At 44.5% G+C, this 23,015-nt stretch overlaps 2 protein-coding genes across 18 annotated transcripts in view; one reads left to right on the top strand and one right to left on the bottom strand.

The window, feature by feature from the left end:
- ESR2 (estrogen receptor 2) overlaps positions 1-19,556 on the top strand; it is a 72,250-nt gene extending 52,694 nt beyond the window's left edge. Inside the window, 3 exon segments of one of the 4 annotated variants that reach the window (NM_001267736.1) lie at positions 10,979-10,983; positions 10,985-11,159; positions 19,362-19,470. In NM_001267736.1, the coding sequence (NP_001254665.1) occupies positions 10,979-10,983; positions 10,985-11,159; positions 19,362-19,416 (235 nt within the window). In that variant the 3' untranslated portion in view covers positions 19,417-19,470. 4 annotated transcript variants of the gene reach the window in all.
- Positions 19,557-20,531: 975 nt separating this feature from the next.
- The window catches only part of SYNE2 (spectrin repeat containing nuclear envelope protein 2), a 378,817-nt gene continuing 376,333 nt past the window's right edge, over positions 20,532-23,015 (bottom strand). For 7 of the 14 annotated variants that reach the window (XM_035260694.3, XM_035260695.3, XM_035260693.3 and 4 more), the window contains 3 exons: positions 22,749-22,835; positions 21,880-21,929; positions 20,532-21,612 (listed from right to left, as the gene is read on the bottom strand). In XM_035260694.3, coding sequence (XP_035116585.3) covers positions 21,405-21,612; positions 21,880-21,929; positions 22,749-22,835 — 345 coding nt within the window. In that variant the 3' untranslated portion in view covers positions 20,532-21,404. The remainder of the gene's footprint in view (positions 21,613-21,879; positions 21,930-22,748; positions 22,836-23,015) is intronic. The other 7 variants (XM_078335092.1, XM_078335094.1, XM_078335095.1 and 4 more) reach the window with 1 other exon arrangement.

Below are 23,015 nucleotides of genomic sequence, written 5' to 3'. Positions count from 1 at the left end.
GGACCATGGAATAAAACCAACTTTTTCTGACCTTCTTTTCCAAACCACCTACCAACATTATCTCACATAGGTGCTACCATTTCTTTCCAAGGGAGGATCTGCTTGAAGAGTACCTTCTCATCTTGGCATGGAGGATCATCAAATGCCAGATGATGGGGCTTCTCTTTCAGAAATAATTTAGAACTCTTTTCTGTGCAGGAAATTGCTTCTCGGAAAGCAGTGTTTGCTTGTTGTTACAACACTTTGTAGTATAAAGCCTTCTGTTTGGCAAGGCTACTTACAGGCATCTTAGCCTCCCAGACATCATATTGTGTTGTTGTCAAAGCTAGATGCAGCATCTGTGCAAATGGGAAAGACGAAGGCTACAGCATTCCCCTGCAGCATGAAAGAACTGCCACATTGAGAGAATTACAGAAGGCAAGGGAGGCATGTGATGTAATTACCGCTTGTGGGGGTAAACGAGTAAAATTTGTTTATTGTAAATCCAAGTTTAAGAATTTTTTTTTTTTAAAGAGACAGTGTCTCACTCTGACACCCAGGCTGGGGTGCAATGGCACGATCTCGGCTCACTGCAACCTCCTGAATCCTGGATTTAAGTGATTCTCCTGCCTCAGCTTCTGGAGTAGCTGGGATTACAGGCGCCCGCCACCATGCCCAGCTAATTTTTGTATTTTTAGTAGAGACGGGGTTTCATCACGTTGGCCAGGCTAGTCTCAAACTCCTGACCTCGTGATCTGCCTGCCTCAGCCTCCCAAAGTGCTGTGATTACAGGCAAGAGCCACCACCCCTGGCCAGAAATCTTTTAAGGAAGCGCCTTACTTTCTTGGTAGTCATAACAATTGTCAGAATAAATTGATCCTGTTCAGCATTGCTAGGAAGAAAATGGGACAGCGTTCACTGCCAGGATAGGTGAGTCTTTTCTGTGCTAGGTTTTTAGGGTTTGTAAGTACAGGCTTTTTCCTTCTGGATTATTTGTGGTATTTAAATTAAACACAAAAATAGGGATGGAATCTGCCTCCCTGCTTAAAAATTTAAAACCCCGACAGAATATGTAAAACAGATGTTGAACATTGGACAACAGTGATCCCCAGGAGGAGACACACAAACGAGGTAAGGCTTTGATTGTCCAGTTTACCGCCTGCAGCCACTTTCCAGGCTGCAATGCAGGGATGGGTCTATTCGGTTTCTCCAGAGAAACAGAACCAATAGGACAGTTGGTTAGGTGGGTAGGTAGGTAGGCAGGTAGGCAGGTAGGCAGGTAAATGAGAGGGGATTTATTATGAAAATTGACTTGAACGATTATGAGGGCTCAGAAGTCCCATGATACACTGTCTGCCTGCTAGTGAACCAGGGAAGCCAGCAGCACAGACTGCTGTGGCTAATGGGAAGAGCTGAGAACTAGGGAGCTGATGGTGTAACTCTCAGTTTGAGGTTGATAGTCCTGAGAAACTGGGAGGCCACTGGTGCAAGTCCCAGAGCCTGGAGGCTAGAGAACCTGGAGTTCTCATGTCCAGGGGCAGGAGAAAATGGGTGTTCTAGCTCCGAAAGAAAGAAAGAAAGAGAGAGAATTCTCCTTTCCTCTGCCATTTTGTTCTATCTGGCCCCTCAGCCTGTTGGATGGTATCTGCCAACATTGGTTAAGGGCAGATCTTCTTTACTTAGTCCACTGATTCTATTTTTTGTTTGAGACAGAGTGTTGCTCTGTTGCTCAGGCTGCAATGCAGTGGCACCATCTCGGCTCACTACAACCTCTGCCTCCTGGGTTCAAGTGATTCTCCTCCCTCAGCTTCCCGAATAGCAGGGATTACAGGCACCTGGGATTACAAGCTAATTTTATATTTTTAGTAGAGATGGGGTTTCACCATGTTGACCAGGCTGGTCTCAATCTCCTGACCTCAAATAATCCACCTAACTTGACCTCCCAAAGTGAAGGGATTGCAGGTGTGAGCCACCATGCCTAGCCTTAGTCCACTGATTCTAATGCCAGTCTCTTCCTAGAACACTCTAAAGGGATACCCAGCTAAAGGGGTACCCAGATAGCAGATAAAGCATTATTTCTGGGTATAATGTTCCAGAAATAATGCTTTATCTGCTATCTGGGTATCCCTTATCCAGTCAAGTTGACACCTAAAATTAATCATCACAAAGGGTAACCCAGATAGACACCAGTAGTCTCCCTTGGTGACCAAGGCAGCTAGGACTTGGAGGGGAGAGTACTGAATGGGAAAGAGCTGCACACAGAGAGAACTTTGGAGATCTATAGAGCGTCCTCTTCAAGTCTTCAGTTAAGTACTAATCTGCCCATGATTTTGAGGCTACTGAAGACAGAAAAAACCATCAGAAAGGAGTGGGCAAAACAATCCCTAGAGGTCACACAGGGCCAGGAACAGATCACGTTCTCACCAGCCAGTGGGAAAAACCTTGTAGTAGCCTGGGCATTGGGCACTTCTCAGCCTTCATATAGTGCTCGGAAGGGAATTGCCTCAATGGTGGGCCTAAAATCCATTATGATCCTACCAAACAAAACTGAAAGGCAAGCCTGGAGGATCAAATGATTGCTAAGTGATTTAACTGCATCCAAGCACAAAGCTCAGGAATGGAGACACACACACCACATTTCATTGCGCTTTTCTCTATTGTGCATCACAGATACTGCATGTTTTACAAATCGAAGGTTTGTGGCAACCCTGCATGGAACAAATCTGTTGGTACCATTTTTTCCAACAGCACATGCTCGCTTTATGTCTGTGTCAGATTTTGAATAACACTTGCAATATTTCTAACTTTATTATTATTATGTCTATTGTGGTGATCTGTAATCAATGATTTTTGATGTTACTATTGTAATTGTTTTGGGGTGCCAGAAACTGTGCCCATATAAGATGGCAAACTTAATCTATAAATTTGTGTGTTCTGCCTGCTCTACCACCATCCTGGAATTCTGGGAGAATTCTACCATGCATTTGAGGAATGAATAATACCAAGTGATATGGTTTGGCTGTGTCCCCACCCAAATTTCATCTTGTAGTGCCCATAATTTCTGTATGTTGTGGGAGGAACCCAGTGGGAGATGATTGAATCATGGGGGCAGGTCTTTAGCATGCTGTTCTCAAGATACTGAATAAGTCTCACGAGATTTGATGGTTATATAAAAATGGGAGTTTCCCTGCACAAGCCCTCTTCTCTTGTCTGCCGCGCTGCAAGACATACCTTTCTCCTTCTGCCATGATTGTGTGAGGCTTCCCCAGCCATGTGAAACTGTAAGTCCAATTAACCTCTTTCTTTTGTATATTGCCAAGTCTAGGTATGTCTTTACAGAAGTGTGAAAATGGACTCATATACCAAGTTTACACATACCCTTACAGAAAACTGAAGAGCAGGGAATGTTTTCCAACTTATTCTGTGAGGCCAGCATTACTCTGATAGAACACCCAGACTAACACATTGGGAGAAAAGAAGACAACAGGCCAGTTTCCCTCATACATTATATACAAAAGTTTTCTAAAATTTTTTTTTGATAAATAGAATCCAATAGTATATTAAAAGGATAGAGCATCACGAACTAGGAGAATTTTCAGGAATACAAGGTTTCTTTAACTTTTGAAAATCAAACAACAAAATTCACTGTGTTAACAGAATAATAATGAAAAACCATATGATTAGCTTAACAGATGCAGACAGCATTCCACAAAATTTAACATCCATTTCTGCTAAAACACTGAATGAACAAGGAACAGAAGGAAACTCCCTCAATCCATTAAAGGGCACCTATGAAAAATCTACAGTGGGCCAGGCATGGTGGCTCATGCCTATAATCCCAGTACTTTGGGAGGCTGAGGTGGGTGGATCACAAGGTCAAGAGATTGAGACCATCCTGGCCAACATGGTAAAACCCCATCTCTACTAAAAATACAAAAAAATTAGCTGGGTGTGGTGGCATCTGCCTGTAGTCCCAGCTACTCAGGAGGCTGAGGCAGGAGAATCACTTGAAGCCAGGAGGTGGAGGTTGCAGTGAGCTGATTGCCCTATTGCACTCCAGCCTGGCAATAGAGCGAGACTCTGTCACAACAAAAAAAACAAAAACAAAAAACTACAGTTGATATTATACTTAATCACAATCAGGAACAAGGCAAGTATGTCCACTGTCCTTAATTCTATTCAACATTTTACTGTATGTCCTACCCAGTGCAATAAGGCAAGAAAAAGAGGTGAAAGACATGATAATCTACGCAGAAAGTCCTTAGGAGTCTAAAAAAAAGGAATTTGGCAAGTTTGTAAGATACACGGGCAACATATACAAATGAATTGTATTTCTGTGTGGCAGCAGTGAACAATTGGAAATTGAAATAAAAAACCAATACCATTTACAGTAGCATCAAACACTGTGAAACCTTGGGAATAAACTTACAAAAGATGTGAAACCTGCACACTAAACACTGCAAAATAGAGCTGAAGGAAATTAAAGAAATCCTGAATAAATGGAGAGAGATGTTAATGGACCTAAGATTCAGTATTGTTTTTAATTCTCCCCCAAAATGATCTATAGATTCAAACTGATAAAAATCTAGTAAAGCTTTTTGGTAGAAATTGACAAGCTGATTCTTAAAATCATATGAAAATGCAATGGACCTAGAATAGTCAAAAGAACCTTGAAAAAGAACAAACCTGTAGGACTTACACCACCTGATTTCAAAGACAATATGGTATTGATGTCAAATAGATCAATGGAACAGAGTCCAGAAATACATCTGTACAACTACAGATGGTCCTCAATTTACGATGGGGTTATGTCCCAAAACAGCCATCTTAAGTTGAAAATGTTGCTAGTCAAAAATGTACTTAACACACCTAACCTACTGAACATCATAGCTTAGCCTAGCCTACCTTAAATGTGTTCAGAATACTTACACTACCCTGCAGTTGGGCAAAATCATCTAACATAAAGCCCATTTTATAATAAAGTACTGAATATTTCATGTAATTTATTGAATACCAAAAGTGATTACTGAAAATGAAAAAGCAGAATGGTTGTATGTGTACTGGAAGTACAGTTTCTACTTAATGTGTATCACTCTTGCACCATCATAAAGTCAAAAAAATGCAGATAAGTGTGTTCATTATGTTGATTGTGGTGATGGTTCCACTGTGTATATGTATGTCAACGTACATCAGATCATACACACAAAATACGTGCAGGTTACTGTATGTCAGTTATACCTCAATGAATCTGCGAACAGGGTAATGAAAACAATAAAAAGATGAAGAGGCTGAATGGAAAAGAGATACCGCCAAGCAGGGAACCAAATTAAGCACAGGGTGGAGGCCCTGGAGGATAAGGGTCAGGAGAGTGGAAATGGGGTAGGTCTCTCTTTTTTTTTTTTGAGACAGAGTTTCACTCTTGTTGCCCAGGCTGGAGTGCAGTGGCGCAATCTTGGCTCACCACAACCTCCACCTCTCAGGTCTCTTAAGTCAAAAGGCTGTGAACTTCTGTATCCCACATTAGGATAGCAGAGTCTCCAAGGGCTGCATTTGGTTGCTGCTAGATGGCCTTGCCAGGCTAGATAAGCACTGGGCTGTCTGAAGAGGATCTCCTGCATAGTTTGGTCTCCTGTTTTCCTGTGTATATGACATGCTTAAGTTAGGATTATGTCACTCAATCATGTCTGCACTGCTACAGCACACTAGCTGGCCAGGTCAGGGTTTGTCAGTAGTTATGTTTTAAAAGCTGCCCATTTCTGGGTTATGCGTATCTTCTAATAATTGGTTAATATGGAATGGAAATTAACTGTGTCATGCAACTAAATTTCAGCTCAGTTTCTGGTGTGTATATCAATGATTTCTAAAGATGTCAGAATGATTTAGATACAATGCTTTTGGTCTAGAACAGGGGATATACACTCAAATAGTTAATCAAAAGTCTGATCCTGGATGGGCTTAAGTAGGAGAGGCACATATTTCTCTCTTGGGGAGGAAAGGGAGAGGACCACACCATTCTAACTCTCTCAGCCAATCCTCTTCCACTATACATATATAGGATGTGTGGTACTTGGGATTCCTGTATCATACTTAGCCTTTGATATGGCTCTTGAAACTAAAAGACAACAGAAAATGTTGAATTTAACAACCCATTACAATGCTTATTAGAGTGTTTTTATAAACTCTAAAGTGTTATGCAAGTGTGGTAGTCAATAAAATAGCATATCCAGCACTCACCAGAGAGAATGGCCATCTTGCCACACAGGAACTTGAGGACTAGATAAATCCTCTCCCTTGGATAGAATTAGAGAGGGTATGGAATTTAGGAATTAGAATATAATTGATTACATTAATTATCCATAGTCTCTAAAATATTTTAAATTAGAAACAAGTCTATTTAAAGTTTTAAGACTTACAAAGAATGAAACTTTTCATTAAATTAAAGAAATGGGTTAAGTCAGGCAATCCTATTTTACATTAAGAAAGTTAAGAGACATTGCCTCAAGCCCTGAGTTTATGGGGAGAGGTCCCATGAAGTGGGAGGGTGGAGAAGACAAAGACGCAGAGGGATGCTGATGAGGAAAGATGGGGGGCCCTTTTCTGTTGACCAAGAACTCGGAGGCAAAACACAGTTGAACAGCAGCCTGCTGGCCTCATAGCACCTTTTAAGTCCCATCTGCCCTTGTGTGCTGGGGACAGGAGGTAGTGACAGAGGGTATGGGTCATGGCCAGAGGTTCCTTTCCTCAAAGCAAACAAGCAAACACCACATATGGCTCTCCAGCCCAGGACTTCTTTTCTTTGGTCAGTATTCTGGGACTTTTATTAACACATTAGATTTTCTCATGTATTTGCCTTCAGTCAAGGAAAGCTTATGTTTTCATCCTTTGAACAAATCAGATGTGGCAAACCTTGAAGGAGAGGTGGCTCTCCCCCACCACTGTGCTGCCCAGTATGTCATCAGGTGGGCTGGTGAGCGGAGCACACAGCTGTTTTCAGCTGATAAAGGGGAGAGATGTGTCCTTGATTTTATTTCACTTTCTTTGGTATGTGTGGGCATGGTGCCAAGATCTTGTCTTTTTTTTTTTTTTTTTTTTTTTTTTTTTAACTATACTTCTTCAGTTTCATGAAATGTAATTTAATTTTGTTCTACAGTGAATCCTAACTGATGTTTTTACTTTTCTGGGGTGGAGTGGGGGCTAAATTTTTGTTGTTTTCTGTGTCTGACTGGGCAGGGCTTTGGCTCTTGTCCCTTGCCCCACCCTGCCCAGGGCCTGCCACTTAGCAAGTACTCTGTACATATATGTTTGATGAGCAAGGTCCTGAGCACGAATGCCCAAGGCGCAGGCACGGTACTGCCAACTGGAGAGTCAGGCAGCAGCCTGGGTATTCTTCAGCACAGTTCCTTTCCGGGAGGGTATTTCTTTTCTGTGTGATCAATGAGAACAGGAGTCCCCAGGATAATTTTACACAGGTCAGTCTTTTTGTATATACGCTGCCCCCGCATATGTAAAATGGATTTAGCATATGCCTTTCCAAAACTGCAGTGCCTTGCCTCCCTAAACCGCTTGTGGCTGATGGACTCTATCCAACGTGGAGCTGTGCTGCCCCCACAGCCTGTAGAAGGCCCAGGGTCTGGCCTTGGCAATGACTGTGGTTCATGAAGTGGATAATACAATGACACATACATGTTCTCTGAGGGAACCTTGGTCACACACAGCCCAGGGAATTTATGTTATTGTAATTTTGGTTCTGAGGTGTTCTTTTATCATTACTTTTATTTTTAGTAACTTTAGTAGCTTTACTGTGATGTAATTCATGTACCATATAACTTATCCATATTAAGTATACAATTCAGTGTTTTTAGTTTATTCACTCTAAGTGGTGCAGCCATCACCGCTATCAATTTTAGAACATTTTCATCACCTGAAAAGAACCCCATGCTTCTTAGCCATCATTTCCTGCTCCCTATCCCACCCACACCCCTAGGGAACCACTAATCTGCTTTTCTGACTATGTATTTGCCTATTCTAGACGTTTTGTTATAAATGGAATCACACAACGTGTGGTCCTTTGTGTCTGGCTTCTTTTGCTTAGCATGATGTTTTCAAGGTTCATCTACCAGGACCTCATTCCTTTTCGTGGCCGAATACTATTCTGCTGTATGGATAGACCACATTTTGTTGAACCGTTCATCAGTCAGTGGACATTCCACTTTTAGGCTGAGTTATGCTGCTACGAACATTTGTGTAAAATCTGAGGATTTGTTTTTACATTTTTAATCTATGTCACTTTGAACTGAGACATGTACAGGTACACAAGTTTGGCTCCTTTTGGAATTCTAAGACACAGTATTTCTTGATGGCAGTGGAAGTCACATGTCATGCAGCTGAATAGACTGCAGGGTAGCTAAAAGGAAGCACTCCTTCATGCAGCTGGGCTTGATTTTAGGGAAAGTAAGCTTGAAATAATTTTCTCTATTTTTTACTAATAATTTTCTGTGTGTACCTAAAACATATATTAGCACGAATGTTTATAATTTCAAATATGTTTTTGGCTAAAAAAAAATAAGGGGCCGGGCGCAGTGGCTCAAGCCTGAAATTCCAGCACTTTGGGAGGCCGAAGCAGGTGGATCACGAGGTCAAGAGACCGAGACCATCCTGGTCAACATGGTGAAACCCTGTCTGTACTAAAAATACAAAAAATTAGCTGGGCATGGTGGCGCATGCCTGTAATCCCAGCTACTCAGGAGGCTGAGGCAGGAGAATTGCCTGAACCCAGGAGGCAGAGGTTGCAGTGAGCCGAGATCGCGCCATTGCACTCCAGCCTGGGTAACAAGAGTGAAACTCCGTCTCAAAAAAAATAAAATAAGGGTCTGTGCCCTCAAAGCACTCATTTCAGTCTTGCTTAGGGCAGAAAGGTGGCTGTGGGGTGTGTGTGGGGACAAGGCAGACCTCCAGCATGTGGGCAAGGTGGTGCCTCTGCTGGGATGAAAGGGGCCTGTCAGAGTGCCAGGGGACAACTCAAACCGGACTTAGGGTGAAATGGTAGGGATGTTGGGGGAAGCTTCCAGAAGGAATTTCACGACCAGGTTGGAATCTACAGGAGGAATGGGTATAAATCAACAAGAAAACAGGGTAGAAGGCTGGGTGCAGTGGCTCATGCCTGTAATTTCAGCTCTCTGGGAAGCTGAGGCGGGTGGATCATCTGAGGTCAGGAGTTCGAGACCAGCCTGGCCAACATGGTGAAACCCCATCTCTGTCAAAAATATAAAACTTAGCTGGGTGTGGTGGTGCATGCCTGTAATCCCAGCTACTTGGGAAACCGAGGCAGAAGAATCCCTTGAACAACGGAGTTGGAGTTGCAGTGAGCTGAGATTGTGCCACTGCACTCCAGCCTGGTGACAGAGTGAGACTCCGTCACAAAAAAAAAAAAAGCAAAAGAAAAAAAAATCAGGGTAGAAAGGAAGGAGAGAGTTCCCAAGCAGAAAGCTGAGCATGTCTGGAGCGTCACCTGTTCCGGGAGTTGAGAGTGGGACTCACGGCGAGGTGTGGTGGGAACTGCAGATGAGAGGAGCAGGGAGGGGCCTGGTACCCCTGATAGCTGCAGCAGATGGTTTGGACTCTCTACCCTATGAGCCAGGTAGTCATTAAAGGTAGCCCCATGAGCAGATCTGCATTTTGGCCACTCAGAAGGGGACACACAGGATCAAGGGTGGGATCTTGTTTCCTCTGTGGTGGGAGCACAGGTCATCTCTGGGGTGACAGTGGGAAGTTTGAGGTGGGGGGGGACTCGGAAAGAACCAGTTTGTGGAACAAAGTGGGGGGCAGGGGTTGGAGAAGCAGATTCAGGGATATTGAAAAGATGAATATTTTAAATCTGCATCATCAGTCATTATGGAGATCCCTAGGGATGTGGCAAAGCACTACACTTACGTAATTGTGCTTCAGTATGTCCCTTGCCTTAACTGAGTTGAACTTAGTTAAATTGAGCTGCCTTAATTGAACTGAAAGTGCCAATAAAAATAGAACAAAAACTGCCAAAACAAATTCTGTGGATGCTGGAGCACCAGCCATATTCAGTCTCATGACAGCCAAGACTCAGCAGCTCCCTTGTCGATTTCACATATTTGTTATTTATTCTTGATTTGAAATTAAAAGCCTGGAAGAGAAGCTAATTATTAAAGGGAATCAAGGAGTCAGGCAGCGGTGGGGGTGGGGTGGGGAGGAGGAGATTTAGGTGAGCTGTTATTTTGCTGCAATTGGGACGCCACAGTATCTCAATCCTAGAGTTGGAGGGCAGTTAAATGCAGGGCAGGGCAGGATAGGGGAGGCAGACTACCCGGGCGTGGTTGTGGGGACCTAAGGAGATGTGTTCCTGCACGTGATGCTGTATGAGGAACTGAGGCTCAGAGAAATCCAGATGGTGGATAAAAGGTAGGTCCATCTGACTCCAAATTGGTGGTCTTCCTGCTCCAGCCAGGTGCCACACAGTGAGATGTAGAGGTGGCAGCAGGGGCCCTGCTGTGGCTGTCCAAGGCACGTGGTACACACAGGAGGTAGCAGAGGAGGCTTCACACACTGGCCATTCCTTTATTAAACTCTCTTTAGATGGGGAGCCCTCCCTGGGGCTAAGAGTAGAACTGCTCTCACCTTCTGACCATCTCTGTGTATCTGTTACTGCAGATGAGAAACACCATATAATGGTTTCAGGGGACTAGATATACTTGCATGGCAAGGCCATAATTATGGGCCCGGTGAGTACTTCAAGGGGACATTTAGTCTGTCTGCATTAAGCCAGGCTTCTCTTCTAGCTCTGTGATGCAGCTGGCTCTGAGAGACGAGCCCTTGGGGAGGTAAGACCATGCTTATAATAAGATCCTGCCACACATGCAGATGTCAGAGCAACCCAGATCACCTTGGAGTAGGCACGCTGTACAGCTGAGCACATGACTTCCACTCCTCTGCTCAGAGCAATGACTTGTGGCTTTTATTCTTTGTCCAGGTATGTACCCTCTGGTCACAGCAACCCAGGATGCTGAGAGCAGCCAGAAGCTGGCCCACTTGCTGAATGCCGTGACTGACGCTTTGGTCTGGGTGATCGCTAAGAGTGGCTTCTCCTCCCAGCAGCAGTCGGTGCGCCTGGCTAACCTCCTGATGCTCCTGTCCCACATCAGGCATGCGAGGTATGCGCCTTCGGGAGCTGCTCGGCTCAGGCGTGGGGTGGGATTATGTGCTCAGAGGAGGGTGAAGGGATTTGGGAAGTGTTTGAAAGCTAAGGAAAATGAATGCCTGAAAGGGAATGGGGGATTTGTCAGCTTACACACCTGTAACCAAAGATGGGCAGAGTGGGCATTGAAGGAATGTCACGTGGTATCTTTCAGGATCTTCACAGCATCCAGTGGTGGCTCATCTGTTTTTCAGTTGCTGGGTTTATAGCCTGTTTATGGAGTCCTAAAAGGGGCAGTTCCTCCCCTTACATGAACTGCCACCCCTCTTTATACCACCCAGGGCTGAGGCCCTGAAGTCATTTTTTTGTGGAGAGGCTCAGACCTCTACTAGATGGCCCTTTAAGCTGGTGATATGGAGAAGTGCACAAAGGCTTCCCTAAGAGTTGTTCTTTTGATGGCATCAGGAAATTAAGGACAAGACCTAAGAGAAGTGGTATGCCCAACAGATGTAGGAAGGCAGAGCTGAGGGTATGGCATGTTTCTGATCAGGAAATGTAATGGTGTGTGGTGGTGGCTACTGCCAGGACAGTGATGCTCAGTGCTTGGTGTCACCCAGAATGGAGGGTAGACTTACCCTGGAGCTCGAGGAGGGAAGTCGAGAAGGGAAGGTAATTAAGTGCTCACTGAGGAGCAAGTATAAAGACTGTGGGGAAGGACGATATATACCCCAAGAATCTTCTTTTTTTTTTGAGATGGAGTTTTACTCTTGTTGCCCAGACTGGAATGCAATGGCGCCATCTTGGCTCACTGCAACCTCCGCCTCCTGAGTTTGAGGGATTCTCCTGCCTCAGCCTCCCAAGTAGCTGGGATTACAGGCATGTGCCACCATACCCAGCTAATTTTGTATTTTTAGCAGAGATGGGGTTTCACCAGGTTGGTCAGGCTGGTCTCGAACTCCCGATCTCAGGTGATTTACCCGCCTTAGCCTCCCAAAGTGCTGGGATTACAGGCTTGAGCCACCACACTTGGCCTTCACCTCAATAATCTTAAAAAGCAAGAGGAGAGGAAGAAGACTTCTGCCTGTTTCCCCTTTAATGGTTACTCAGCACACAACCATTTTGTTTGTAGATACACTTGATCCTGTGTTTGTAGATTCCTTAATTGTGAATTTATCTGCTTCCTAAAATTTACTTGTAACCCCCAAATCAGTATTCATGGTGTGTTTTTGAGGTCATTAACAGTGGCAAAAATTTTGAGTCACCCTCTATGCACAGTCCCAGCTGAGATGGAACAAGCAGCTGCTCTCCTACTGTAAACAAGTGTCCTTTATTTGGTCTACTTAGCGTCATGGTTTTACATTTTTGTGCTTTTGGTGGGCAACTTCACTGTTTAAATGGGGCCCCTGGTGTGGTGCTGAAGAGCTGTCTAGTGTTCCTCAGTGTGAAAAAGCTGTGATGTGCCTTATGGAGCAAGTATGTGTTAGATACGCTTTGTTCGAGCCTGAGTTACAGTGCTGTTGGCCATGAGCCTAATGTTAATGAGTCAACGATATTAGATGAGGCATCTTTAAAAAGAAACACACATGCAACAAGGTTTTGTGATTAGCCAATGAAGATGTGACCAGAGGCTTGCAGGAACCTAACCCCGTGTTTCCCCTAGGAGTGATAATTCAGTGTTCACAGTGACGTTGTGGAACATAATTGCTGCAAATAATGAGAATCGACTGTCCTATGTGCCAGGCCATTGCGGGTGTGTGGTGGGGCACAGAGGCTGATAGGACACTCCTTGCCCTTGAGCATAAATTATCAGGGGGAGCTGGATGCATGTGCCATGGAGCAATGGGCTGGCAGAAGTGTGGGATTAGGGGTGGGGTAGACTGGCTGTGCGCAAAGAGAACTGGGGAAGGGTTTGGTGTCCTGTGGCTATCTCAGAGGAGGGAATCTCAGCACCTTTTTGTCCCCATAGTAACAAGGGCATGGAACATCTGCTCAGCATGAAGTGCAAAAATGTGGTCCCAGTGTATGACCTGCTGCTGGAGATGATGAATGCCCACGTGGTTCGCGGGTGCAAGTCCTCCATCACGGGGTCCGAGTGCAGCCCGGCAGAGGACAGTAAAAGCACAGAGGGCTCCCAGAACCCACAGTCTCCGTGACGCCTGGCCCTGAGGTGAACAGGCCCACAGAGGTCACAGGCTGAAGCGTGAACTCGAGTGTGTTGGGAGCCTGGGCTTCATCTTTCTGCTGTCTGGTCCCTCATTTGGTGATGGCAGGATTGGTCATGTACCTTCCTTCCCCTGACCTCCCCACCTCCCAGGAGACAGGGTGAGGAAGCCATAGTTTCCTTGTTAGCAGGGCACACACTTGAATGCAGTGATTTCATACTGAACAGCGTCACAGGATCTCGATGTGGTCTTTCTTACACATCTCCCTTTCTCCCCTTTGTGAAACATCTTAAAGGTTTTGGAATGAATGGTGGAAATGTGACCTGAAAGGGCTGTGAATCAGAAAGGGGAGAGGAAGTAACACGCTTACAGGAAGTGGACTAACCCTTCTTGTGCCGCACACACTACCTTTCCCTTTGAGTTGACCTTTGTATGCTTTTGTCTGGACCACTTGATTGTAAGACTGAAAACCCCTGTGACAATTGCGTACCTACCTCCCAGGCCTGTGGGGACTGATCGTATCGTGATGCTTATTCTGTCAAAGGCCAAAGGGACTGTAGCCAGGCTGGGATGTGAGTCATGTTCTCTCTCTGACCTTGCTGCCAGCTACACACAGATTAATCCCTCTTGATGTGCATTCACAGGGCCTGCCAATAATTTGTGGTATGTGTGTATGAGAGTGTGATCATTTTCATGGAAGACTGTGGGAGATACACATCTCCCTGCTCCTGGAGCTGCCCTTCCTTAAACCTCTGTTGTCCCATGGGGCCAGCATGGGTGCTGGAGAAAGGCCGTGTTTGCAGGAATGGGGTTCTCTCCTGTGGGTGTGGGTGACAGTCACAGTGTTTCCCTGGGGGCATTGTGGATGCAGTTTCCATCCACAGTGGAAGCAGCCACCCCAAGCAGTCAGGGACACTTTGAGCTGTGGGTGTGCACAGCATGCTGTTTTGCAGATGGATGAGTAGCCACGCACCCCAATGTGTCAGCTCTGGGGCCATACTGCATAGCCTTGATGAGTACACCCCTTGAACAAGACCTGGTTTGTGAACTCTCCTGAAACACAAATATTTAGGGATAATTATTTATAGCAAGAAAGAATTCTTTTACACTTGAGAGCTCTTTTAAAAAAGATTTTATGGTGGTTTCTGGGTGAAAAAGAAACAGTAAAAATATTAGTTCTTATTCCAAGAGGAACACAAATAGGACATGAAGAAAGGCGCCTCTGAAGTGACAGTTTTAAGTCACTTTTTTTTTTCTTTTTGAGACAGAGTTTCACTTGTTGCCCAGGCTGGAGTGCAATGGCGCGATCTCGGCTCCCTGCAACCTCCACCTCCAGGGTTCAACTGATTCTCCTGCCTTGGCCTCCCAAGTAGCTGGGATTACAGGTGCCTGCCACCATGCCCAGCAAATTCTATATTTTTAGTAGAGACAGAATTTCTCCATGTTTGTCAGGCTGGTCTTGAACTCCTGAACTCAGGTGATCTGCCCACCTTGGCCTCCCAAAAAAAGTGCTGGGATTACAGGAATAAGCCACTGTGCCCGGCCTTAACTCACTTTTTAAAAGATTTGAAATTTTCAGTTTTGGAAACAGTCAATGTGCAAAATGAGTAACAGCATACTTTGGAAGCAAGCAATGAAACAATCATGTTTGATTACTGCAGTAATGTTTTAAACAATTACCTTGTGATATATTAAATATATTTTCTTTTTGAAAATAGGTTCACTTTGGCTAGTGTATCCTGTATTTACTAAGTCATTAGGAAGATTACATTCAGTGTTAGAAAGATTGGTTTCTGCTAGTGAGACCTTGAATAATCCTTAATTTTGATATTGGTGCAGTTTTACTAAAAGTTGAGCTTAGCTGTTTCAGAAACGCTTGGACAAGTACCTAGAGAACATAGTGCTGTCTGTGTTCTGAGGCAGTTTGAAGTTATTCGTAGTGACTCAGTGTTACAGCCTTAGTAAGATTTAGTACAGGTAGGATTAGCTTGATTTCATAGAAACCAGGGAACCAGTTAGTGTCAGTTTCTTTCTTCCTGGCCAGCCTAGAATCCCCAACTCCCAAGAGAGGGGTTTGGAAGCTGGAGAGTAGGAAGTAAGAGGCAAAGGAGGCAGCCTTTAACAACTCATTATCTTCCAGTGAAATTCCACTAAACGTATTTTTAAAGGAGATTACCAGGTAACAAAAACAAAAAACCAAAACAAGGCCAGATGTGGTGGCTCATGATTGTAAATCCCAATGTGCTGGGAGGCCGAGGCAGGTGAACCATGTGAGCCCAGGAGTTTAAGTCCAGACTGGGCAACATGGAGAATCCCTGTCCTACAAAAAAATGCAAAAATTAGCCAGGCGTGAGGGCGCAGGCCTGTAGTTCCAGCTACCTGGGAGGCTGAGGTGAGAGCATCACCTGAGCCTAGGGAGATCAAGGCTGCAGTGAGCTGAGATCATATCAAAGCACTACAGTCTGGGCAACAGAGGGAGACCCTGTCAAACACAAAAATTACCAGCCAGGCGCAGTGGCTCATGCCTGTAATCCCAGCCCTTTGGGAGGCCAAGGTGGGAGGAACACAAGGTCAGGTGTTTGAGACCAGCCTGGCCAACAAGTTTAAACCCCATTTCTACTAAAAACACAGAAAATTAGCTGGGTGTGGTATTGGGTGCCTGTATTCCAGCTACTTGGGAGGCTAGAGCAGCAGAATCACCTGAACTTGGGAGGGAGGAGGTTGCAGTGAGCCAAGATGGTGCCATTACACTCCAGCCTGAACTTGGGAGGGAGGAGGTTGCAGTGAGCCAAGATGGTGCCATTACACTCCAGCCTGGGCAACAAGAGTAACACTCCATCTTAAAAAAAAAAAAAAAAAAAAAAAAAAATTACCAGGAAATATATATATACTTTTGGAGAGATCTTAAGACAGATTTCATTCCTACTCCTGAGAGTGAATTGGCAATGGCAATCCCTTTAGAGCCTTGAGAGGGCAATCTGGCACGTGTGCCGCAGTGTTTCGGCTGTTCTCATTGAATCTCCCTCTGTTCTCACCTCACCCCTCTGTCTGGCCTCAGGCCTGTCCCATACTCACTGCCCACCAGGACTGACTACAAAAGATTTGACCCTAAAATAGTCTTGAAGGGATTTTTCTCAAAAAAGTAAGGTGGGAACCTGAGACAAAGCTGTCAGCCTAACAACAAATCTGAGGACTCTTATCTGCATTAAAAACAAAACAGGGCAAAATTGACGGGAGCTGTGCAGTACAAGTCTTGATCTGGAATACGTCTGCTAACCCAGCTGGAAGGGCAACTATTTTAGATTTCAGTAAGGAAGAAAAATCAGTTACCAATACTTGGCAGAGCCATATTACAAATCCACATATATTTATATATATAAGTGGAGTTGAAGCAATTCTAGAATTTTCTAGCTTATGAAAACGGGGTTTGGTTCTTATTTACATCTGCTAAAGGACTTTTCAAATTCAAAGTGAACCTTCTGTTTATAGGCCTATTTTGAAACAAAGTATCTTGATTTAATACTATTTGACACTGTTTTTTTGAGAGGGTCTCAGTTCTGGCTAGAGTGCAGTGGCACCATCATGGCTCACTGCAGCCTCGAACTCCTGGGCTCAAGTGATCTTCCCACCTCAGCCCCTGCCTTCCCTAAGTAGCTGGGACTACAGGCTCAAACCACTACACCTGGCCAATTCTTTGTAATTTTTGTAGAGATGGAGTCTTGCTGTGTTGCCCAGGCTGGTCTTGAACTCCTGGGCTCAAGTGATCTGCCTGCCAAGGCTTCCCAAAGTGCTGGGATTACAGGCATGAGCCATTGTGCCCAGCCCGACACGTTTTTAAGCTGCTGAAAACCTTTTAAAAAGATAAAAACACATTATTTAGTACCTAAAGATAATATTTGTGCCAGACAGTTCCTGGTGCCTCAGTCATTCACATTTAATCCTTTTAAGAACTGTTGTTGTCCTGATTTTCTGGTTTTGGAACTAGAGGCAGTGTAAGCAAACTTGCTCAAGGTCACATGGGGAATAAGCGATGAGCTAAACACAGGCAGTCTAAGTCCAGTGCCGACAGTGACCATGCACTTCAACCAGTTTAAAAAAAAAATTGTTTTAAAACTGCAGAATCTGTCCATCAGATGCAACCTGACATGCATGGCTGCTGTGATTTAAATGAGGCCTCCTCGTGTCACCCCCTCACCTCCTACCACAATGTCCAGGACACCCTAGACACAGTTAGTTTGTAAACCTCTGACAGAAGTTCAACTGTACCTTTCATATATGTGTAAATTAAAGCTCACAGGGGCAAATGCACCTATTCAAGGTCATTTAAAACAACTCATGGCAAAGCTTGGACTGGCGCTCAAGTCTTCTGTTCACCTGGTGGGCCAGTATCGCTCCTGCTCCAGGACTTGTTTCTTGAGACTCTGCTTTGTGAGCTGAGTCACAGCAGAAAGGAGGGGTAGTGAAGTTAGGGTTGCTTTCCGCCGTACCTTTAGATCCCATCTCCTCAGCTTAGCTGGGTCTGCATGCACTGTTACAGAAAAGCACCAGTGACAGATGGAAAAATAAGATGGTTCTGTTATTCCCACTGTCCCATCTCAGGTTTGTGAGCTGGTGGGTACTGCTATCACCTCCTATCCGTGACTGCTTTCCCTGAACACATGCAATATGTTCCTTGGACATGTACTCGTGTAAAACTAACATCTTTTAGGCACTGATCCTTCCCTGTGGTGTGTGGTATACTATAGTGTGAAAACATATGCCACTTATACTTTATAGCTCTCACACTTGCTGGAATTTTGGTTCCAGTGGCGGCTCTTAAGATGTGCATTATCCGTGATGTATTATTGAAATGCCATTTTTGTTGCTTTGGAGTCAATGATTATTTTTTTCAATTCCAAGGATTCTATTGACTTGTAAGGCTGGCCACTGGTAACTGGTGGTGGGTTTCCTCTATGGGAAGCACATAAGGCATGGCGATGCCAGCTGTGAACAGTTCCTGTTAACTGGATGGTTTTGCATTTGTTTCCTCTGTTGGGTTTCTAAATGCCTTAACTGTTGGTCCTATACCTTTTATCATTTAATGTGTACCTCAGAGCCTATTGGTTGGCTATAATTTGCCATTTTCTCAGATGAATGCTTTGTACCATTACACTAATTTGTTCACTTCATTTGCAGGCTTTACATTTGGGCCTTGTAGAAATGAATGTATGCTGCTATGTGAAAGCAGACTTTGAGACCTGCTCTCCCTTCCTCCAGGGAGTTTTTCCTTACTGTGTCCCTTCAATGTCTATGGCACTGTCACAGAGATTTAACATGATAGTAATAAAGTGTTTTCATTATTTTGGCTTTAAAAATGTATTTGTTGAGGGTTGAGTATAAGAATATACAGTAATTAGGCAAAGCAGTGTCTACATTCTTTTCTGAGTTCTATTATTTTGGGGTTAGAGTCCTTTGAGAATTTGATGAAAACCAGGGCTAGTCTTCATGGGAAAAGGCACGAGAACACAAATGCTTGTGTACAATTTCAGAAGAGTTAAGCTCTGCTTTAATGTATGGCTTCTTAAAAAGGGACAGTTTCATCTTTAGTCAGCAATTCTCACACTTGTGATTGATTTATGACCACAGGTTCCGCGTATACAAGTAAAACACAGCCCACAAAAGTCCTGGTATCTAGTGCATCAATTATTTGGATAGATTTTCTATCATTCCATCTGAGTTCAATTAGAATTATATCCTCTGTAGATGGGGAGAAAAGCCACTCATTCATTTTGAAGTTATCTTAGTGCCAACAGTCATGTGAAAATGTTCTTTGCATGTGGGCAATGAAAGATGTGCAGACAATGTAACACCCAGACTACCTCATAAAACAGTTCTGGGAATACACTGAGCTTTGAGTGAAGAAGCTGCAGGGGCCTCCCCGGCGATGGGGGCAAACCAGCTTAAAGGCCTTTGTCCTTTGGAAGGGACAAGAATTGACATACAATATTGGGCTTTGAAATGAAGACCACACTGTTCCTTTTACTGCAACTCTGACTTGTCCCGCATCTCTACTTAAGGGCAGAAAAGGCCTCTCACTCACTCACCTCCTTTGGAATGGAAGATGGAGATTGACTCTTGCCTGAAGCAACGATGGAGCAGTGACCCTCTAATCAACTCGGTGGCCTAAAGAAAAAGTTTGGGTAACATTTTCACTTCAGTTTCCCTCTGGAATCACTGAAGTTATGTGGTTAAAAAACATCTTCCTTTTTAGATCGGTCCAGCAATTTAATAACTGTAAACACTGAAGGTAAAGTGAAGACAGATTCTCTTCAGGTGGTCTCCTTAACTGCCCAGGCCTTGTGGATGTCTCACCCATGAGGGGCACCAATGTGGAAAGCTGAGGCTTCCTCTACTGATGAGTGAGTTCCACTGTTTTCCCCTGAGGTTTGTGCTTTGCTGAGAAGGGGAGGAGGGGACTGGGATGGTGTGGTCAGCGGTGCCTGCCAAGACATGCAGGTTAGGAACTGGGTTCAGTATCTTCTCAAGAAAGGGGAAATGCTCACGCATATCCTCTGTTTAGGTAGAAAGTAAACAATGTTACTGGACTTAAATGGGCAACAGGGGCTTTGCCTGTAACATTTGTTAGACCCCTGACTGCCTGTTAATTTCCTGTGGAGAGGACCGGGAACAGAATAAACTGAGCCGGGCACAGTGGCTCACACCTGTAATCCCAGCACTTTGGGAGGCTGAGGTGGTGTTTGAGACCAGCCTGGCAAACATGGCAAAATCCCATCTCTACTAAAAATGTAATAGTCAGGCATGGTGGCACCTGCCTTGTAATCCCAGCTACTCAGGAGGCTGAGACACGAGAATTGCTTGAGCCTGGGAGGTGAAGGTTGCAGTGAGCCGAAATCAGGCCACTGCACTCCAGCCTTGGTGATAGGAGTAAACTGGGTATAAGTTCCTTCCTTTGTGTCCACCTCCTATTCTGTCTTCGCCATTCCCTATAGTGTCTGAGGGTCACACACACTGAGTAATTTACATACACACACGGGTCCTCTTGCCAAACAGGCTGTGAGTCTAGATCTAAGTTAATTTTGTACAAGTTAAAGACTATAAGACAAGTTTAATTTCCTAAGACTTAGAATGAAAGACTCTCCCCAAATATTTTTAAAATAATTTTTCTTCTTTGGAAGATTAAGCATACCATTGAACTGCTTTGTAAAAGAATCCAGAAGTCTGGCTAATTTTGTCTTTTTAATGAGAAACATCTGAGTTGTACATACCACAAACAGCTTCAAGTTTCTGAACCGCCCCCAACCCCCCCGCCATGGCCAAACAGTTAAAACCCCAAGTGTCACTCTGGATGTGAAAAAGTCTTAGAAAATTAACTTACAAAAACATCCCTATCAAGTCAGCAGTTTGGCATTTACTGTACATTAGTCAGTCAAAAGCTCCAGCTAAAATCTGACTTTTAAAAAAAATCAAAGTTTACATTATTCATACAGATTCGGCATTGTTAAAAAATATGCACAAATAACCACATCCATGCAATATAATTTCTTTAAAAATGTAAACCAATATAAAAGAGCAGAGCTAGGTACTTAACAGAACATTTTGGTGTATAACCTGTAGCTCAAAATTGCCAGCTGATCAGAGTAAAACTGATTCTAAATGTATTGAATATGATTGTTTTCATTAGCTAAGGGTGCCTATGAGTTTCTGAACCATTTCTAGGGTGGAATGTGCTCACTTGCTTCTATAATATACATCATGGACACCACTGCTCATTGATCATATTAGCTACTTTATGATAATGCTGTTTTACAAATAAATCAGAATTCACAAAGTGCTTGGCTCTTCAGGAAACTGACATTTCCAGAGATCCCTAAACCAATCAACTAGCTTTGCCAGAATACCTGGGGCAACTGCCACACAGGTTCCCTGCCCCTGGGGAGGAATATAATTTGAAAGCTGCCCTGGGCTCCAGAGAGCCCATGCGGGGCGAGCCCAGAAGAAGGTGTCTGCACAGGTCCCTGGACCTTGCCAACACTGAGTCACTCACAGATTGGCCCTTAGCCATCAGGCAGGTGGTGTGACACTACAGCCAGTCACTCCCTCTATGTGGGGGGTGGCCCGTTGGTGTACCTCAGCATGGGGTAAAAGGACCTGGCAAAGTTGTTGGCCTGAGTGCAGCTGTAGTCTTCTTCGGAGGAGGGCAGCAGACAGGCCAGGAGCAGCAGCAGCAGGAGGAGCAGCTGCAGGGGCAGGGCCGCCCGGATCACCCGTGAGAGGAAGGAGCGCTGTGGCCGTGTGCTGCCGGCAACCCTGCCAACAGAGGAGGTTGAGAGCTGACCGGGAGGCTCCACAGGCATGACCCACTCTGTTTCCTAACCCCCTGCTTATGTAAGTAAGAAATCCAAGATCTGAGATTTAAATGAGGCCAATAGTTGGGGTTCAGTTTCACAGAAGACCAGCCCTTTCCAGACAAAAGAAAACCAGATTTTTGCAAGGACCTGATAGTGGCATTGGCAAGACTGAGGCAGTGGAAGTGCGGGGCAGGGAATGCACTGCTGTGGTACTAAGTCCCATTACCTGCTCTCTGTCTCCTCCTCGCCTTCTGTCGTTCTCTCTCCTCTGAACTGCTGGGTAAAGAAACTCCAGTTAGTAAGTTGAAGACAGCTTAGTCCTGTCAATGATAAAATATTCTCTCTTAAATTATATAACACCTTCATGTTGTGTTACAGCTAAACTTTGGAGACTAGAGTAATACAACTGGGATTAAATGTCACATGATATAGAAAATAATTAGGTTTGTTACACCACTTAGTTTCAGGGTCAAGTTTGCTGATCTATATTTAATGGCGAAATCAGGAAACCTCTTTAGCAACACTGTAAGAACTCTCATCTTTCACAACTTACTGTGATCCCAAAGAAAAGTAACTGACTAGAAGACAGGTTTTAAGTCTTTAAAAAGAACATTTTATTAAAAAAATATATATTTGTAGTAAGCCTCTCCATGGGTCAGGAAGGCTACAGCAGACCTGTGCTGTCCTGAAATGGCTAATGGCCTCTTGTCCCAAGTTTCTCTCATGTCAGTGACTTTTAAAAATAACCAGTGAGGTTCTCACAGAAGAAAGGGGCTTCTTTTTTTTTTTTTTTTTTGAGACGGAGTTTCGCTCTCGTTACCCAGGCTGGAGTGCAATGGCGCAATCTCGGCTCACCACTACCTCTGCCTCCTAGGTTCAGGCAATTCTCCTGCCTCAGCCTCCCGAGTAGCTGGGATTACAGGCGCGCGCCACAACGCCCAGCTAATTTTTTGTATTTTTAGTAGAGACGGGGTTTCACCATGTTGACCAGGATGGTCTTGATCTCTTGACCTCGTGATCCACCCGCCTCGGCCTCTCAAAATGCTGGGATTACAGGCTTGGGCCACCGCGCCGGGCCAGGAAGGGGCTTCTTACCTTTGTTCGGGGAGCTGGCATAGATGCCGAGAGAGGCTGGTCTCCTGTGTCTACCTTGTCAAAGCCAGGCAGAGGTGAGTCTGGGTTCTGAAATGCAGACCCCAAAGGTTAAGCACAGAAATATATTTCATGCAGATTCTTCATGGTATAGCTCACCCTCCCCCCAGCTTAAATCAATTTTTTTTTTTTGAGACAGTCTCACTGTGTCACCCAGGCTGGAGTGCAGTGGCACAATCATGGGTCACTGCAGCCTTCGCCTCCCAAACT

The sequence above is a fragment of the Callithrix jacchus genome, chromosome 8 (genome assembly GCF_049354715.1).
Source record: "Callithrix jacchus isolate 240 chromosome 8, calJac240_pri, whole genome shotgun sequence".
NCBI classification, from domain to species: domain Eukaryota; kingdom Metazoa; phylum Chordata; class Mammalia; order Primates; family Cebidae; genus Callithrix; species Callithrix jacchus.
Note: the sequence above shows the minus strand (reverse complement) of the source record. Positions and strands in the feature narration are given on the sequence as shown.